Source organism: Anabrus simplex, chromosome 1 (assembly GCF_040414725.1).
Source record: "Anabrus simplex isolate iqAnaSimp1 chromosome 1, ASM4041472v1, whole genome shotgun sequence".
Taxonomy (NCBI): domain Eukaryota; kingdom Metazoa; phylum Arthropoda; class Insecta; order Orthoptera; family Tettigoniidae; genus Anabrus; species Anabrus simplex.
In genome coordinates, this window is record NC_090265.1 from 235305763 (window position 1) to 235323102 (window position 17340).

At 38.0% G+C, this 17340-nt stretch overlaps 1 protein-coding gene across 1 annotated transcript in view; it reads right to left on the reverse strand.

The window, feature by feature from the left end:
• Positions 1-17340, reverse strand: part of LOC136864374 (transducin beta-like protein 3) — a 157975-nt gene that overhangs the window by 50163 nt on the left and 90472 nt on the right. The window contains exon 9 of the mRNA XM_067141294.2: positions 8663-8849. Coding sequence (XP_066997395.2) covers positions 8663-8849 — 187 coding nt within the window. The remainder of the gene's footprint in view (positions 1-8662; positions 8850-17340) is intronic.

The following is a 17340-nucleotide window of genomic DNA, read 5'->3' on the forward strand; positions in this document are numbered from 1 at the left end:
AACTTCCAGAAGAGAAGAAAAGAGATTGCACAAGAAGAAAGAGACAGTATGAGAGGAAAGAATTAGACAAAATGGAACAGTTGAAAAGGATGAATGATGTGAGAGCTTTCTATCAGAAGTTAAATAAAAGTCGTAAGGATTTCTAGCCTATAACAAGTTTGTGTAGAGATAAAGATGGTATAATACTGGGCAGTGAGGAAGCAATACTAGAAAGACGGGCCCAATATTTTGATGAACTGTTGAATGAAAGTCCAGGTGATAACCAAGTAACCTTACCTCCTGTACATACAAGAAAATCAGACACAGAAGTACCGATACCTACTACTGAGGAAGTTGAGCTTGGCATTTAGAAGTTAAAGAATAACAAAGTCCCGGGAATGGATTTAATACAATCAGAGCTTGTGAAAAATGCTGGAAAAGAATTTGTTAAACACTTTCACAAACTAATGGCCAAGATATGGGTAGCTGAAACAATCCCTGATGAATGGAACGTAGGTATCATCTGCCCGATACATAAGAAAGGTGATATCATGATGTGTTCTAACTATAGAGGTATTTGCTTATTATCCGTTGCTTATAAAATATTTTCCAATATTCTCTTTAGCAGATTGGTGCCTTACATGGAAAATGTGGTTGGTGACTATCAATGCGGATTTCGCCAAGGAAGATCTACTATTGATCAGGTCTTCACAATTCACCAGATACTTAAAAAATGTAAAGAATTTGGAATTGATACACACCATCTCTTCATTGACTTCAGAGCAGCCTATGACAGCATTGACAGAAGTAATCTCTATGTAGCAATGGAAGAGTTTGAGATCCCTAAGAAATTGATTGCCCTTGTGAAAGCTACCATGGAAAATACTCTGAATCAAATTAAGATGCAGAATGTGTTATCAAGTGCTGTAATGACCAAGAATGGAGTTAGGCAAGGAGATTCATTAGCATGCCTTTTGTTAAATATAGCTTTGGAGAAAGTTGTTAGAGATGCAAGTATCAACACAAGGGGAACCATCTTATATAAATCAGTTCAAATTTTGGCATATGCAGATGATATTGATTTAATCGCAAGAACACCAGGAGCATTGAAGGAAGCTTTCACAAGCCTCGAAAAAGCAGCAAGAAAGATGAACTTACAGATTAATGAAGGAAAAACTAAGTACATGCCCATAACCAAGAAAGACTACCCTAGTGGGTCTACATTCACTGAAACTGGCTCGTATAAGTTTGATGTTGTGCGTAGCTTTACCTACCTTGGATCAGAAGTTAATTCCAAGAACAATGTTAGTTCTGAAATCCAAAAACGTATAGTGTCTGCTAACAAGTGCTATCATGGCCTCAGAAAACATCTGAAGTCTAAGCTGCTGTTCAGAAAAACTAAAGTCCTGATGTATAAAGTTTTAGTAAGGCGTGTATTAACATATGGTGCTGAGACCTGGACACTCTCAAAATCTGATAAAAGACAGCTCAGGGCCGTTTTCCCCAAATGAGTTTAAACTAGGTTTATTTTAATCTGGTTTAAGTCTGAGTTTAAACTAACATTCATTTTCCCCATATTGGTTTAAACTTTGTATCAAGTTTAAGCCTGGCTCAGAGTTAAACCTTCTATATTGTTGGTTTAAACTGCTGTTTATATTCAACTTTCTTGACATTTTATTAACGTATCTGTGATTTTCCTAATGGAAGGGTTAGTTTTGACAACCAGTACTGCAGCACTTTAATGAAAAACGTACTAAAATTATAACCTAGTATTAGCATTAGAAAAATGGGAGAATTTATTGAAGTCTTTGGTTAAATAGGAAATAATTTTGATGTGCAAGAGAGGTTAAGAAGCCGCGTTCCAACAAAAGTTTACAATCTTGGAAAATCGGATGTTACGGAGTTCTTTGACGGATTTATAATTCATAAGCGAACAGCAAGGATTGTCTAGTATCGAAGAAGGATTCATTTAAAACGTCAACTGCACGAAATAATGCTATTTCGCTAGAAGCAATGATTCTGGTTGCTTTAAGATATGATGCAGCAGGCATTTTTTTCATCAACAATGGGGACCACAGACCTTAAATTGCAGTCTCCTTATAATATTATATACTGTAAAATACTGTTCGTGGTATGAATACTGTAATGTGAAGCATAAAAATATTCCTATATAAGTCATGTAATACGTCCGCTCTTCATGTGGAACCTGGTGGCTGTACTCGCTAAAGCGTGAAGTCAGCATCGTCCGAATCCGTGACAAGGCGGTTCGAATCTAATTTGTCGAAAATATTTTTACCATCAGAATGTTGACCGGCACGGTAGGAGAGGCGGTGGTATACAATTTCTAATCGCTAGATTATATATTTATAGGATCAGAAAAACAATAAAGTATTTCATGCTTGCTAGTAAACTTGTAATAGAATAGATTATAGTTAAGAATGTTTCATCGTATCTATTGCCAGCATACCAGCAATAGAAATATTAGTGCTATAGGGAAAAGAGTATTATGCATACAGTACGACATATCGCGAACTTGGTTATGTTATAAACGAATATGGAATCAAGTAATACATCTCCAAATAATACATCCTCAGTGGTCTGTCTGCTGGATCCAAGGTTTGTGAGATTGATCCCGGCCGAGGGCGATGGATTTTGATAGGAGATAGATCCCGAGCATGCTTGGAATTTGTTTACTTGAAATTCACATAAATGTTGATTTTCTGAGGAAAGGAATACCGTAGGCCTATTGCTGAAAGACCAGGATTTTAATATTTCAACGTTCCCGTGTGTTCCGTAAGACAATACAGACATCAAAAGACACGTATTAGGCCCACGGTACTTGTTTATGGTAAAGCATGACAGAGAAAAATAAGAAATAAAAGTGCGTTCCAATAAATTGTAGACAGCAATAGGTAGAATTATATGACACAACACTTCGCACAAATGTAAACAATTTATTTATCAGTAAAGCTAATATCCCGACGAATTTGTTCTTTATTCACTACGTACGATAGCATTAATTCGCCACAAACAGCTGATATTATTACAAAAATGTTGGTCATTGAATTACTTGGCTCTGATTGGCCAATTCCAATCGACCATGCTTTCGACTATTCCTTCAGTGCAGCCAACGTTAGCGCCAACGACAGCTCGCCCGTTTAAACTAAACGAGTGTCAGAAATTGGTGGAGAAAATGGACGCAACTTTAAACTAGGTACTAAAGTTAAACGGGTTTAATTTATACCAGGTTTAACTCGATTTGGAGAAAATGGCCCTCAGTATATTTGAAAGAAGGATTTTGAGGCAAATTTTTGGGCCAGTGGAAGAAAATGGTGTCTGAAGAAGAAGATATAATTATGAATTGTATAATTTATATAACGAACCAAACATTGTTGTTAACTATATAAAGATCAGAAAGTTGGAGTGGGCAGGACATGTGCTGTGTGCTAATGACAGAATGATAAAGAAGATATTTAATGCAGTGCCAGAAGGAATCAGGAAAGTTGGCAGACCAAAGTTAAGGCGGGAAGAACGGGTGAGAGAGGATGTAAAGATAATTGGAATTAAGAATTGGAGGAGCTCTGCACTTAACAGGAAAGAATGAGGAAAACTTCTTCAGAAGGCAAAGGCCCACAAAGGGCTGTCACGCCAGTGATGATGATGATGATGATGAAAGTAGACAAGACATCCCAGGACTCATTCAGAGGAGTGGCACTGGAAAACATTAAAGTCTTCACGACGATACTCAAGAAACAATTACGGTACTAGCAAATGTTGAAGGAAACATCCTGGAATGCCAGTTTAGTTTCATAAAGGGAAGGAGCACACTACAAGCGGTAAAATATTTACTGGATTAAATAGAAGACACCCTGAGACACCCAGGAGGAAAATACTACGCAGTGTTTGTTGACTTCAAGAAAGTGAACAGAGAAAAACTAATTGGAAAACAGAAGCAAATGACTGAGGAAAGAAATACTCTAGCAAGAGCAATTGAATCCTGCCTCAACAAAACCTAATTGAGATAAACAAAAATGTTGAAATCTCTGAGAAAATTGTACAAATGAACAGAGTCCTACAAGGCGACCCTTTAAGCACCACACTGTTTAACATCTATACAGCTGATGTAACAAGCATAATAGACAAAACTCAACAGCAGAAATAGTTCTACATGCAGACAATATGGTGAGAGGATCGAAGAACAAAGAGGATGTTCAAAATGCACTACACAAATTAGAGATTTAGGCAAGAATAAATGACATGGATATAAAAAAAAGAGAAGACAGTAAAAATGACATTTAGGAACGGTGGAAAAACAATGGCTAAAGAGGTATAATTCTATACGAGACTCTAAAGGTAGTAGGACACTACAAATATCTTGGAGTTATGCTACTGACATGCCTTCGCTGGCATGACCTAGTGTTTACAGTGCACTTCGTCGTCTGGTAAGGGCTAGAGTAATTTTTTTACTTTCAATAATCTGTCTGTCTTATCCTTGGCTTTGACAATATGAAAGTGACTGAGGTATGAGCGATGCTAGTAATGCCATTCCTTATGCAGCCAGTCCCTGCTATGAATGGTGTGAAAATGTTGCTCTTAAGGCCGGTTGGTGCATGCATTTCAGTGGGCTTGGCAGAGTGATATGCAATAGCAACTTCTGGCCCAGTGAGGAAAGCAATGGGAAACTACCTCACTCCTCATTTCCGTAATACGCCTCTTCAGTGATGCCTAGGCCATCTATGACAGCTGACGGCAGAGCTGTTGAGGATCCAACCAGCCTTAGGGCTGAAGACTTAACATACATACATACATACATGCTACTGACAACTACAACATCCTTTTGATATGCACATCCAGGAGAGAGCAGCAGCAACAGCCATCAGAACCTCATGCAATATCCTGGACATAACCAATCTATCAACAAACACAGCGATGCAGCTATACAAAACAGTAGTGGCAGTCGTAACATATGACATAGAAATCATCTGGGAAACACTCAAGCTAAGAGACTTGAAAATAATAGAAAAAGTCAAGACGATATTTATGAGACGAGTATTAGGAGTTGGAAAAACAGCGCCATCACGACTAGTATACGAGCCCATGAAGGAGACTTACTTTGTAGAGGACATCAGGCTATAGTACTGGTTAACATCCACAGGACGCCCAGGAACTAGTCAATACCAGAGAAAGGAAGAAAAAGGAGATGGACATGAGTTCTACACCACTTCAGCCATGATGGATGACAGCTAGAAAAAGGGGTGCAAGAGCCAGGGACATGTCACAACAAGAACAGCAATCCATGGAGTCCACCACAAAATATGTGGGAACAAGAGATTCCATGAAATGAATAATAATAATAATGATAATAATGATGATGATAATAATAATAATAATAATAATAATGATGATGATGATGATGATGATGATGATGATGATGATGATGATGATACACAGAAATGCATATAAATAATGCTCAAATTTTACAAAATGAAGTGCTCCATATATATCAGTGAAGCTCCAAAGCTAATACTGGAATCACCTGATAAAAATATATCATAGATATACTATTACATTTGTTGAGAAGGTCAGTAGGTCTTCCAACACTTCATAGTTTGATTTTTATGATTTTTAAGCATAAATTAACTGATCATTCTAAAATGCCAACTAATAGTACTGAGATTCTACCCCACACTACTGGGCACAGGAAGTAAGTACTGTATCTAGTCAGCTGCATGGCACAGCTAACTGAAGGACAATGAACACTTCCAGCTGAAAGCCTGTTACATTAAAACCATGAAGAAAGACCATGGTTTTCATGTTTGTTAATATATTTCAATACAACTAGTTTTTAATTTCCTGTCTGAAAAGAATTCCTCAGAAAACTATCAGGAGCTACTTTGGGGGAGAATTATGACACCCACAGCAAGAATGTGGTGTTATCAAGTTATATTTAGTAAAATGGTTGGTGGCTTCTGGCTATGTAAGTATTCAAAACTGTCTACAATAAATAGGAATAAGTAAAAGTACCCTAAATTCAACGTATTAAGTCACTTTTTTCATACACTTGTGGGTAGCTTCAAAGCAAACAGTGATAACAATCCTCGAATTTCTGATATTTCAAAGATCAATAACCTTTAAAAATAGTGCCAACCCCTCATTAGTTTCTAATAACAACTCTTTCGGGGGAGACCACTACTGTCGCCTTACAATGAGTGCGCAGGTGTGCTTTGTTCCTAGTCAGACTTGAGGGAAACATAAATTCAAAAATGCAATGTGCTGTATGCAATAACTAGTTCCGCACTTCTTGTGTCAAGATGGTGGCAGAGTGAGTAACACAAGAAAGTTGAGCTCCTTATAATTTGTGTATATATCTAGTGTATATGGAAGTTGGGCAATAATAACAAGTAGTGACGTATTTTGAATATAGTTGTGTGGTTTAAAAATTAAGTGGAGAGTTCCGAGGTGGGATAATCTTATAAACTTCCAAAGTAAATACAGGGCCTCTCACCTCAACATGAATACATATATGGAGTGCACAACAGATATGGAGAAGGCAGGAAGAGTACAGTGTGGTGAATGCAAAAATTGTTATCACGGGAAGTGCGTCAGTGCTGATGGAAAAAATAGTCGCTGGATCTGTAAGAAGTGTGGCTCTAAAAAACAATCGTATTTTGTAAGAGATGTGACTAAACTTTCAAACAAGTTATGGGAAGAATTGCAAGCCATTAAATTACAACAGCGCCAGAGAGAAACTCATCTGGCAAATTCACTTAATGCATGTCATGAATAGGAGTCGCATACACAAGAGACCTAACGTGTCCCCACAGGTAAAAGTCCATGGTGTCCAAGTCAGGAGAGAGTAGTGGCTAAGCAATAGGTCTCCTCTACCTATCCAGCGCTCAGGAAAATCGGTATTCAGGTACCTGCGGGCAGGGAGACCGAAATATGTGGGAGCACCATCATGCATGAAAACATTTGTCGACAGGATGCAAGTGGCATGTCTTCCAAGTAATCAGGCAATGCAGTACACAAGAAATTTGCATATTTCTGTCTATTAAGTCTATTCAGAAGAATGTAGGGTCCCAACAAGGAATCACGAACAATACCTGCCCAAATGTTAATGGCGAACGTCTGTTGATGAGAAGATTGGATGATTGCATGAGGATTTGTATCACTCCGCAGGTGTTGATTATGGAAATTCTGTATTCCATCTCTTGTGAATGTCGCCTCATCTGTGAACAACACAGAAGCTGTGAAGGGTGAAACCTGGTGTTGGTACATAGCCTACTCCTGTCAAGTAACACCAAAGAGTCTGTTCAAGGCTTAATATCTCCATCCGACAGACAAATCACTATCAACAGCGTCGTGTGCTCACTTCATATGAACAGTCGTACAGATAAGTCCCGATCAACCGACCGCTTGGTCCGACGAATTACATTTGGAGTCACAACGACATTCGTTGCAAACATGGAACAGGAATATGGATTACTAAATCAAGAAAGGATGAAGAGCGAAGTGTAGGAATACGTCTTACTAGTAACAACTGCGAATAGTCAACATGCAGGATATGTCCCATGTAAATGTTATGCTTCTTTATTAACATTTGCATCTACTACCTCACATACGAAATCACACGTGTATAAGCTGTAGCCGAATATAGTGTGTCCATCAAATACACATGATATCAAACAAAACATCACACAGAGCTGCATCAAAATGTGTGCAACAGATCTCCATCCCTTTGCGATTGTTTCGGGAATAAGTTTCTATTTCAAAAATAAGTTCATGTTAGCACAGACTATGGACAAATAAACGTTGACGATATTCTTACTACAACAATTTGTTTTTAAAGACTGCCTTTCTGATGATGATCCCCTTGCATAGTGGAGAAATAACAGCACAGAATATCCAAGACTTGCTCTGCTAGCAAAGAAAATATTGTCTATTCCAGCCTCCAATGAGGTAAGTGAAAGAAATTTCAGTTCAGCTGGTAACTTAGTTAGTGACAAAAGGAGCTCGCTTAACCAAGATATAGTAAATGATGCTCTCTTGATTCATTCTGTGCTAAAACAGACAACACAATAACGATGAATGTTTGTAACAATGTGAAAGACAGTACAAGTTAATGTTCAGTGTCTATTAACGTGACAAGTTGATCACACAGAATTACCTTATTTCAATATTTGCATGGTGTCCAATATTGTATAGTCAGCCACTCTTCTTGTCTCGCTCCTTTTAAGTTTGTTTTGTTATAACTTTGTTGATACTGTCCGTAAGTGCATTAGCTGCCTTACCTCAGACTACATGCTGCTAACCAGCCCTATGACCGTATGAGGTTTGAACAAACTGGGTCGTTTTCAGACTTCTAATGGACATCCCTAACACAGGGTAATGTGTGAAATCCTCAACAGCATCTGCAGTGAAGAAGGTAGACTTCAGAAGAGTGTAGGTGGTGGAATCCCAGTGCTCGGATTAATAAGAGTAAAAGGTATGTGATAGCATGTCAGTTCCACATGTTAGTGGTGGTACCAGACAGTGTCTGTTAAATGTTAGTGGCGGCTGATCTAACAACACTCAGAAGTGGAACTCTTGCGTTTAATCTGACTGAAATCTCAGTCAAACCTCATCCCAGTAAATCAACATGGATAACTAAAGTAGAGAAAGTACATAGTGTTCAGATTTTTACCTGTATTGAATTTGGATGGCAAAGTCCATAATTTAAGGCATGAATCTTGACTAACAGAAAGGAAGAAGGAGGCACTTATTTGACTCAATGCAATATCTCCAACAGATGCAGTATGTCGTGAACCAACTCCGGCAGCCTTCATGACTTGTTCTTCTGGATCCATGACCCACAAACGAACAGTATTGTCCTAAAACAACATAGGAAATAGAGAAACAAATTACAAAAATACTCATAAGGATGGTAGGATGGTTTAACACACAAAAACACATAGGCTTTCGCGCAGGAGGGAGCAATGATGTGGCTTTGGTCTTAAGGTATAACTCTGGCATTTTCCAGCTGTAAAGATAAAAAAACCAGAGTAAACTATCTTTAGAGCTGCCAACAGTGGGGTCAAAACAAACAATCTCACTAAAGCAAGCTTACAGCAAAATAATGATGATGTTGATGTTTGTTGTTTAAAGGTGCCTAACAGCTAGGTCATCAGCCCCTAATTGTATGAGATACAACAAAATGAAACTATAATTAAAACTTCAAACTGTATCCATTGACTAAAATCTAAAACGAATGATATTGAAAAAAGGACCATGAATCCAAAACAATCAGTGGATCCTATTCAAAATGTCTCATATTCCGAGATGGTGCTTGTTGTCCAAAGGGGTCCAAAATCCAGGTCACAGCCCCTCATAACTGCACTAATCACTAATCGCTGTTAAGATAATGTAAACTCATGGTGTTCCTCGCATGGCGACACTAATCACAGGTAATGCAGACCCAGGATATGTCACACATAATGGCACCACTCACACGTAACACACACAGAACCATGGTGTTCCTCACATAAGGGTACGACTCACAAGCAATGCACTCATGGTGTTCCTCACTTAGTGGGACTAATCACGGGTGCTGGTATTCCAGTCGTGTTCCTCACGTAGTGGAATTAATCACAGGCCATGTATACTCATTGTGTTGCTCACATAATGGTACCAATCATAAGCAGTGTAAACCCACGGTGTATTACACATTACAGTACCACCCACAGACAACACAGACTGATGGTTTTCCTCACATAAAGGCTCTACTCACAGGCAACACAGACCCATGGTGGTCCATATATAATGGTACTAATCACAGGCAATGCACAATCCCATGGTGTTCCTCACATAGTGGTACCAATCACAGGCAATGCAGACCCATGGTGTTCCTCATACAGTGGTAATACTCACAGGTAACGCAGATATGTTCTGAATACAGGGGAATCAATGCAATTCAGCGCGGCGCACAGCAGCTCCTCCCGCATGGTCGCCAGTCAGTGATGTGCACCTGCTTCCCCGCCTCGCTGGAATGCACAAGATGGTACTAACCACAGGCAACGCACAGACCCATGGTGTTCCTCACATAATCACATAATGGTGCTAATAAGAAGTAATCTCATAGTCCCAATTCCATTATCCCTTGGTTGCCCCTTTAGCCGCCTCTTATGACAGGCAGGAGATACCATGGGCGTCTTCTTCATCTGCGTCCCCCCACCCACAAGTAGTATAGCAAAATAAAAAAATTAAGCTTTTCATTCCCTATCAAGTTTTATTTATTTATTTTATAACTCCTCTGTTAATCATTACGATACAATGCACTCAGGGAGACAAAAAAATGCAATTTAAGGTAACATACATTACACATTCCAGCTGACACTCAAGAATTATCAAACCCATGAGTGTAAGTCATGGCAACTTTCTATGGAATATGTGCCAAAACTATAAATGCCATATAAATATAATTAAAAATGTATGATATGCATTTTTTAACGTTGCTGTGGTGAAGCTAAAAGCATACTAAGTGACAGATTACAAGGTTGCTGAATGGATTAAATACAGCAAAGAAGGTAGTGTGTTTAATAGGGAGAGTTTTCAAATAATGTATTAACAATATTTCCCTACAAAAATCTATTTCAAATTTATCAATTATAATAAAAAGAATTACACAAGAACCTCGTTTTTCCGGATTAAGTGGGACTGGAACTGATCCAGATTGTTGAAAATCCAGATAATCCAGAAAAACTAAAAAACAAATACAGTACATGTTATATAATCTATTAATATAAGCTGTACAGTAATACTTTTTTCAATTGTACAAAAAAATATAAGACCACTTTTCTGCCGGTATGGTTTCAGTCAAGGATTCCAAACAGGCCATCAGTTTGTCCAGCTGCATTGTTGCCTCTCCATGAGTCATTGTTTCTTCTGATGGAGCACCGGTTTCATTTTTGAATTCACTATTAGTGAATTAATAGTGCATTGCATTCAGAAGAACATGGGTTCAAATCCCACCTCGGCCATCCTGGGAATGGTTTTCCACGGTTTCCCATTCTCCATTCCAGGCGAACGCCGGGACGGTACCTTTGATAGACCGTGGCCAAAATACTTCCAATTCCTGTCCTTAACTATACTTACCGGAAAAGACATTCAAGAAGAGTCGACGCCGTAAAATAAATACTGTACAAGTAAAAATAAATTTTTATTATTTTCGATCCGGATAAACCGGAGATCCGGATTAATGAGGGCCGGAAAAACGAGGTTCTTGTGTAGTAACAAAGTTAAATTTCTTGAATATAATGAGAATAGATATAAATTATTTTAGAATTGACAAAGAAGAAAAGGCAAGAAACTCTCAAGTCCACTTGAACCCTTCCTGTGTCAGGCAAACAATGGTGTAATTATTCAAAGTGTTCATTATTCACCTCCAAAAGTGCTCAAAATTTTGCATTTTTTAAAAATTCAGTAAAACAGTTACATATCCTTTTATAAGACAAAAAACAGAAATACACTTCAATTTCTTCATAATATGGTTTTACTACATTCTACAGTATGTTGACCAACAAAAATAGCCAGAAAAATGTATATTGCTTTCAATTCCTTGGTCAGTAACACAAATACATGAACAACATGGACGGAGTCATAAGCTAATTACACATACAGCATATTTACAGTATCTTTGTGCTATGGTTCAGAAACAAATTTATATGGTGATGCCAGAAAGGGATCAAAAACAAACACTTCAAACTCTAGAGATGTCAAATGGAACCATTGCCATTGGTAAGTATTCAATAGTAGATGTATCAACACTGAAATGTTCTGGAAGAAAGAAGGATGAGTTGGTGCTGTTGTAAACCATGTTGTATATGTTGGCCCAGGATCTATATTTTTTGACATCTACCTATATAATCATTACACACTATGAATCTCATGTTAGATCCGTATTTACGGTCAAACTTCTTACAAAATTGTACAGAATTATGTTGATATCCTCCTCTCTCGACAGTCGAGAGCTGGACTCTGCAGTCAGAGAACAAGGATGATACAAGTGGGCCACGGAACACTAGAAATCGACGGTTCAACTTCAATAATAGCTTACATATATCAGCCCGTGTCTGAACATAACAACTAAGCCAACAGTTTATAGATACTAGTTGAACAAGGGACAACAAAAACATTGAAACAAAAAGGCCTCCAGCTCAAGACTGTTATAACAATCACCATCTCACAGTTTTTAATTTTCACCATGCTTTTTAAGAAAAAACTTGTTAACTAACGTTTCATTTTGTGTGTGTGTGATGTTTTGATTCATTATATATGTCTTACTGAGGATGACACTACGGCAGGTCGAAACATGTCTATGTCTGGTTTAGTCTTAATTGGATGTAAAATATTATAGTATTGACAAGGAGGATATCAACACAATTCTGTACAATTTTGTAAGGGAAAAAAAATTAATCAGCGTAAACAGTAGGCCTACCTGTGGTAGCAACTTTGTCTCATTCACAACTGTCATCTCCTGGTTTAGTATCACACTCACTCAAACCTTCAATAAATGTATTATCATTGTTGTCAACATCTTCAAAATTACTTTCTCTTCATTATCAGTCGCATTCTCCAATATTTCACAAAAGCAGGAAGTGCTCACCTCATACAAGCTGCAATGTTTACCCCGGAAGCTAGCACATTACTTGACACAACTGAAAATTTTTAATCTATATTCGACTAGAAGAGTAGTCATTTAGAAAGTCCATAGATGTGCTCGATAAGATATAGAACTTGTATTCAGGACACAGATCACTAGAGCCATCTAACAACAGGTTCAATCACCATCATCAATCGCCACTGATGTGCATTTAGCACAGTCGCCCAGGTGGCAGATTCCTTAACTGTTGTTTTCATAGTCTTTTCTTAAATAATTGCAAAGAATTTGGAAATTTATTGAACATCTCCCTGGGTGAATTATTATTCCAATCCGTAACTCCTCTTCCTATAAACGAAGCGTCTGGAGCCATGCAGAATATTCCGTCCATGACACCGAGTGAAAGTACGCCTCATGAAGCATACTCCATCTACGACTCTCTGGTGCAATATACTTTGGTATATTATTCAATCTGCAGCACAGGAAGAGTTAAATCAGAAGACTGGCACAGGTTCCGACTTTCCTCAATTAGTTTGGTCTGTGGTTTGACTGCAGATTTTATCAGCAATGCAATTAAAATGTCCACTCTTCCCTCAAGCAGCTGACCATCTGGTCATCTACTAATAACATGGATGCAGAAAGATTTTTCAGCATGTACAATTTAATTATAACCGACAGATAAAAGAGATTAAAAGAATACAATACTGAAATGTGTTGTTTCCTAAACTTTCAGCAAGTGCTAAAAAGATAAATGAAATTGAAACAATTTATGTTAAAGTTTAACAGGTGTGTTCAAATGACAAAAAATAATAAGCAGGCCCATATCAGTGAACATGTTCGTTGATTTTCACTTCTATTTTACATTTCCTTTTAATTATTTTCTTGAATGTAAACTGGAAAGTCTAAAATATCTGCCAACGGATTCTTCACTTGAAAATATACTGAGCCATATCGTATATGCCTCAATTATTTACTTATAACACTGTGGAAATATCTTATTTTATGTATATGCAAGGAGCTGGGAGTGAAGGCAGGAAGCCAGGAGAGCAGTGACATAGGCGAGGCACACCCAGTACTTTTCCATTACCAGCAAACTTTTTCAAGTTCAAATCAAACCGTTGGCTATGTATCCAGGCATGTAGACCCCACTTTACTTTTCAAACTCAACCAATATGAGCTGGGGGAGTGGTAATATTTGAACATCAGGAACCCCAAAACAACTAAATCAGGTTGACCAAATTCGCAGGTCTGGGATCCTTTGAATTCAAGCAGAGTAAGACAGTAAATGAAATGATATGCATAGGACGAATCTATTAATGCATGAAGTCCACTCCAGTGGACATGGTGTTATTTCCATGGTGTTTTGTGTAAATTACTGAAATAAAGCTTTGTGTGATCCACTGGATCCCAAATATTACAAAAACACTGTATTTAACATTTTTATCTTCATCCCATTAATTTATGCATGAGAGGGCTAGACATCTGTAGCAGAAGGCACGAATCATGGAAAGGAGACCAGGCAGAGGCAATTAAGTACAAACTCTCTTCCTTCAGATGGCCAACAGGACCAAGATTTGTCGGCCTGTACAGCTGGTCTTCCCTCTGGAGATCAACCAGAGTGGGGAGGATGTGGAGAACGGTCATTTATTATTCATTTGGAGATTGAAATCTCAGAATTATATAGCTGCATGAGGAGCGTTGACCACTGAGTTGTTTATTCTGTCGTGGAATAGTCTGGTGAGGGTAATATTTGTCTACCAAAGAGTGTTTTATTTAAAACAGTCTACTGTTATATTTCACTCACAATCCTAGAAGCTGTTATGTTTGGTCATTCATTAGTGTGGTATTTATGATTTCTTATTCATCCCAGTTCAGTGAGGATTCAAGTACAGAACTGAGTTACCATCTGTCATGTCATTTATTTCAAGAAACAAGGTTGTATTTATGATTGAATTTAAGTCAGCAGGATGTCATTTTATTTTTTGAGTGTCATCTCTTTTATTTTCGGAAACAACATTGGAATTGTGTTTGAATTTAAGTCCACAGTGTGTTATTTTTTTTTTTTTTGCTAGTTGTTTTACGTCGCACCGACACAGATAGGTCTTACGGCGACGATGGGACAGGAAAGGGCTAGGAATGGGAAGGAAGCGGCCATGGCCTTAATTAAGGTACAGCCCCAGCATTTGCCTGGTGTGAAAATGGGAAACCACGGAAAACCATTTTCAGGGCTGCCGACAGTGGGGTTCGAACCTACTATCTCCCAAATACTGGATACTGGCCGCACTTAAGCGACTGCAGCTATCAAGCTCAGTTGTTATTTAGAGCATCATGTCTTTTAATACAGGAAACAACATTGACAGGGATTGAATTTTAAGATATTTCCTGCCATGAAAAACTGAGATCTTTGTTGGTGTGAAAATTACATGCTTTATTGTGTTTGGAAAAATTTGACATGTGTGTGCAATTATTTCTTGTCATGATTCATTGATAGGTATTTTTTTGTGTGTGGTTCCAATCCTCGAGTGATTTGTATGCGTTTGTTTACTCCAGCGGGAGTTGTTATTATTGTACTTGTACGTTATGGCGTATCACAAAATGTTTGATAGACCATTGACAGCATCATGAAAGTCCACTGAAGTATGCTGCGACTCTTCCACATTGTCGTCATCGTCGTCGTTATTACAGTCCTCGCTCAGATCCCGTTATGCGTCCTCAACTTTCTCAGAGATAGTTATGGTTTCTGCGGTGACAAGGTTAGCGTCAACATTTACTTAATCCTCGAACAATGCCTCGTCTTCAGATTTCCTCCATGCACCGTCATTATCAGGAACATGAACATTATCATCGATGATATCATCATCATCATCATCATCATCATCATCATCATCATCATCATCATCACCACCACCACCACCACCACCATAACTACCTCAAAATCCATTTTCGAGAATGGTTTTGAACCATAAGTTCTGAAATATGGTAATGACTCTGAAATGTAATGCATTGCCTACCAGAAGAAAATGAAATAATATAAATTAATTTAGTTTTTAATTTGTTTGAAGACATGACATTATTATAACAACTCAGAGAATCAATCATGTCTCTTTTAATGCATGGTAATGCGCAAAATCCTAGGATAAATATTTCACATTAACATCAATACAAATTTTTCAAAAAGAGGAAATAAATACAAGAAATTTTATCTGTAATATGTTGGTCTTCATTTCCTGCTTCTTTCTGATGTTTATACATCTGATTGCATGCTGCACCAGCATCTTGCAATAATACAACTTGAAGTTACATATCACTCCAAGATCGAATGGCTGCAACTAACATGCGCAATTCGCTGGAAAAAATTCTGCAGTCACATTCCTCGAATAATAAGTAATAGGAGGATATGCTGCGCATCGGTCTATGAACAATAAGATCTCACGAAATTTCGCACCCACATTGGTGACCATACTTCGAAGCCAGTCTTCAAAAACGTTCGTAGACTCAGCATTTCTTCTTGTTGGTGAATTTTGCGAGAAGCATACTTTTTTTAAACAACGCGGCTTTAAAAATTTGCTGATTTTAAGTGGAGGCAGTTTTTCACTTCCGGCACCGTTGGCGCAGAACAGAAGTAGTATGAATATTGAATTTACACGACCGCATTGTAATCGAAACCGACTTTCAACCTATTAGATCGTGTTACGTACATTTAGTACGTGTTGAAGAGATGTTAAGTACAGAACAAAAATGGTTCGGATGTACGTAACACGACCTAATAGGTTGAAAGTCGGTTTCGATTAGAAGTAGTATGAGTTGTTTGCTTTGTTTTCCACTGTGACAGTTTTCCCCTTTGAATGCCACTGTTTGGCCAGGCTTTAAATTAAAACAGAGTCCTGTCTTGTCCACGTTGAAAATGACCTTATGAGCAGATCAAAATGTCAGTTCTTTCGAATGGTTTTCTTTCCAATCTTGCTCAGTCTTCGCATCGACACTTCTGCTTTCCCCACACAGACATTATGACTGCCGACACCCTGCCTAACCTCAAATTTGTGTAGCCAGCCCTTCAAGGCACTAAAATTTTCTACACTACGTCTGATCGCCAATTCGCTTACCTTTTAGCAAAGCATTGTTCCATTGATTGAAATGCCTTCTACACTATGTTGTCTAAACCACTGTAATAAACAATCTTCCAGATGTTTGTATTTTCCGCCATGAATGTGGTCTGCTTATTTAACACCTGTACATTTTCTTCCATTTCGATGCCTCAGCTACAATCACATTTAAGGTAGACGGAGCAATCCCCAACATCTTAGCAACTTCAACTTGTATCATGTTGCTGCTTTCCTTCACTACATTCAAAATAGGCAATTTTTCAGCAATCATAATGCACTTCATCTTCCTTTCACCCATGTTCACTACTCCTGATACTAATCACAGCTGAAGCACAGTACACAAAGAACTGAAGCAAGCACGGTTTGGTATTTCACAATTTGTGCTCGAAAATAGCTTCAAGGTTGCACTCCCTACCCAACTGTGTATGTGTCAAGGAATGATTTCCAAAAAAAAGTACACTGCGAGTCGTAAGTTTGTACCCAGACTATTTTTTGTGAATTTGAAAGACAAGAACCATCGTAAATGTATAAACGATGCATTTTGCCCTCGGAACTTAAGATATAATCATAATAGTCAAGTGTAAAAATAATATAAATGGAAGACGTATAAACTAAATAATTTGC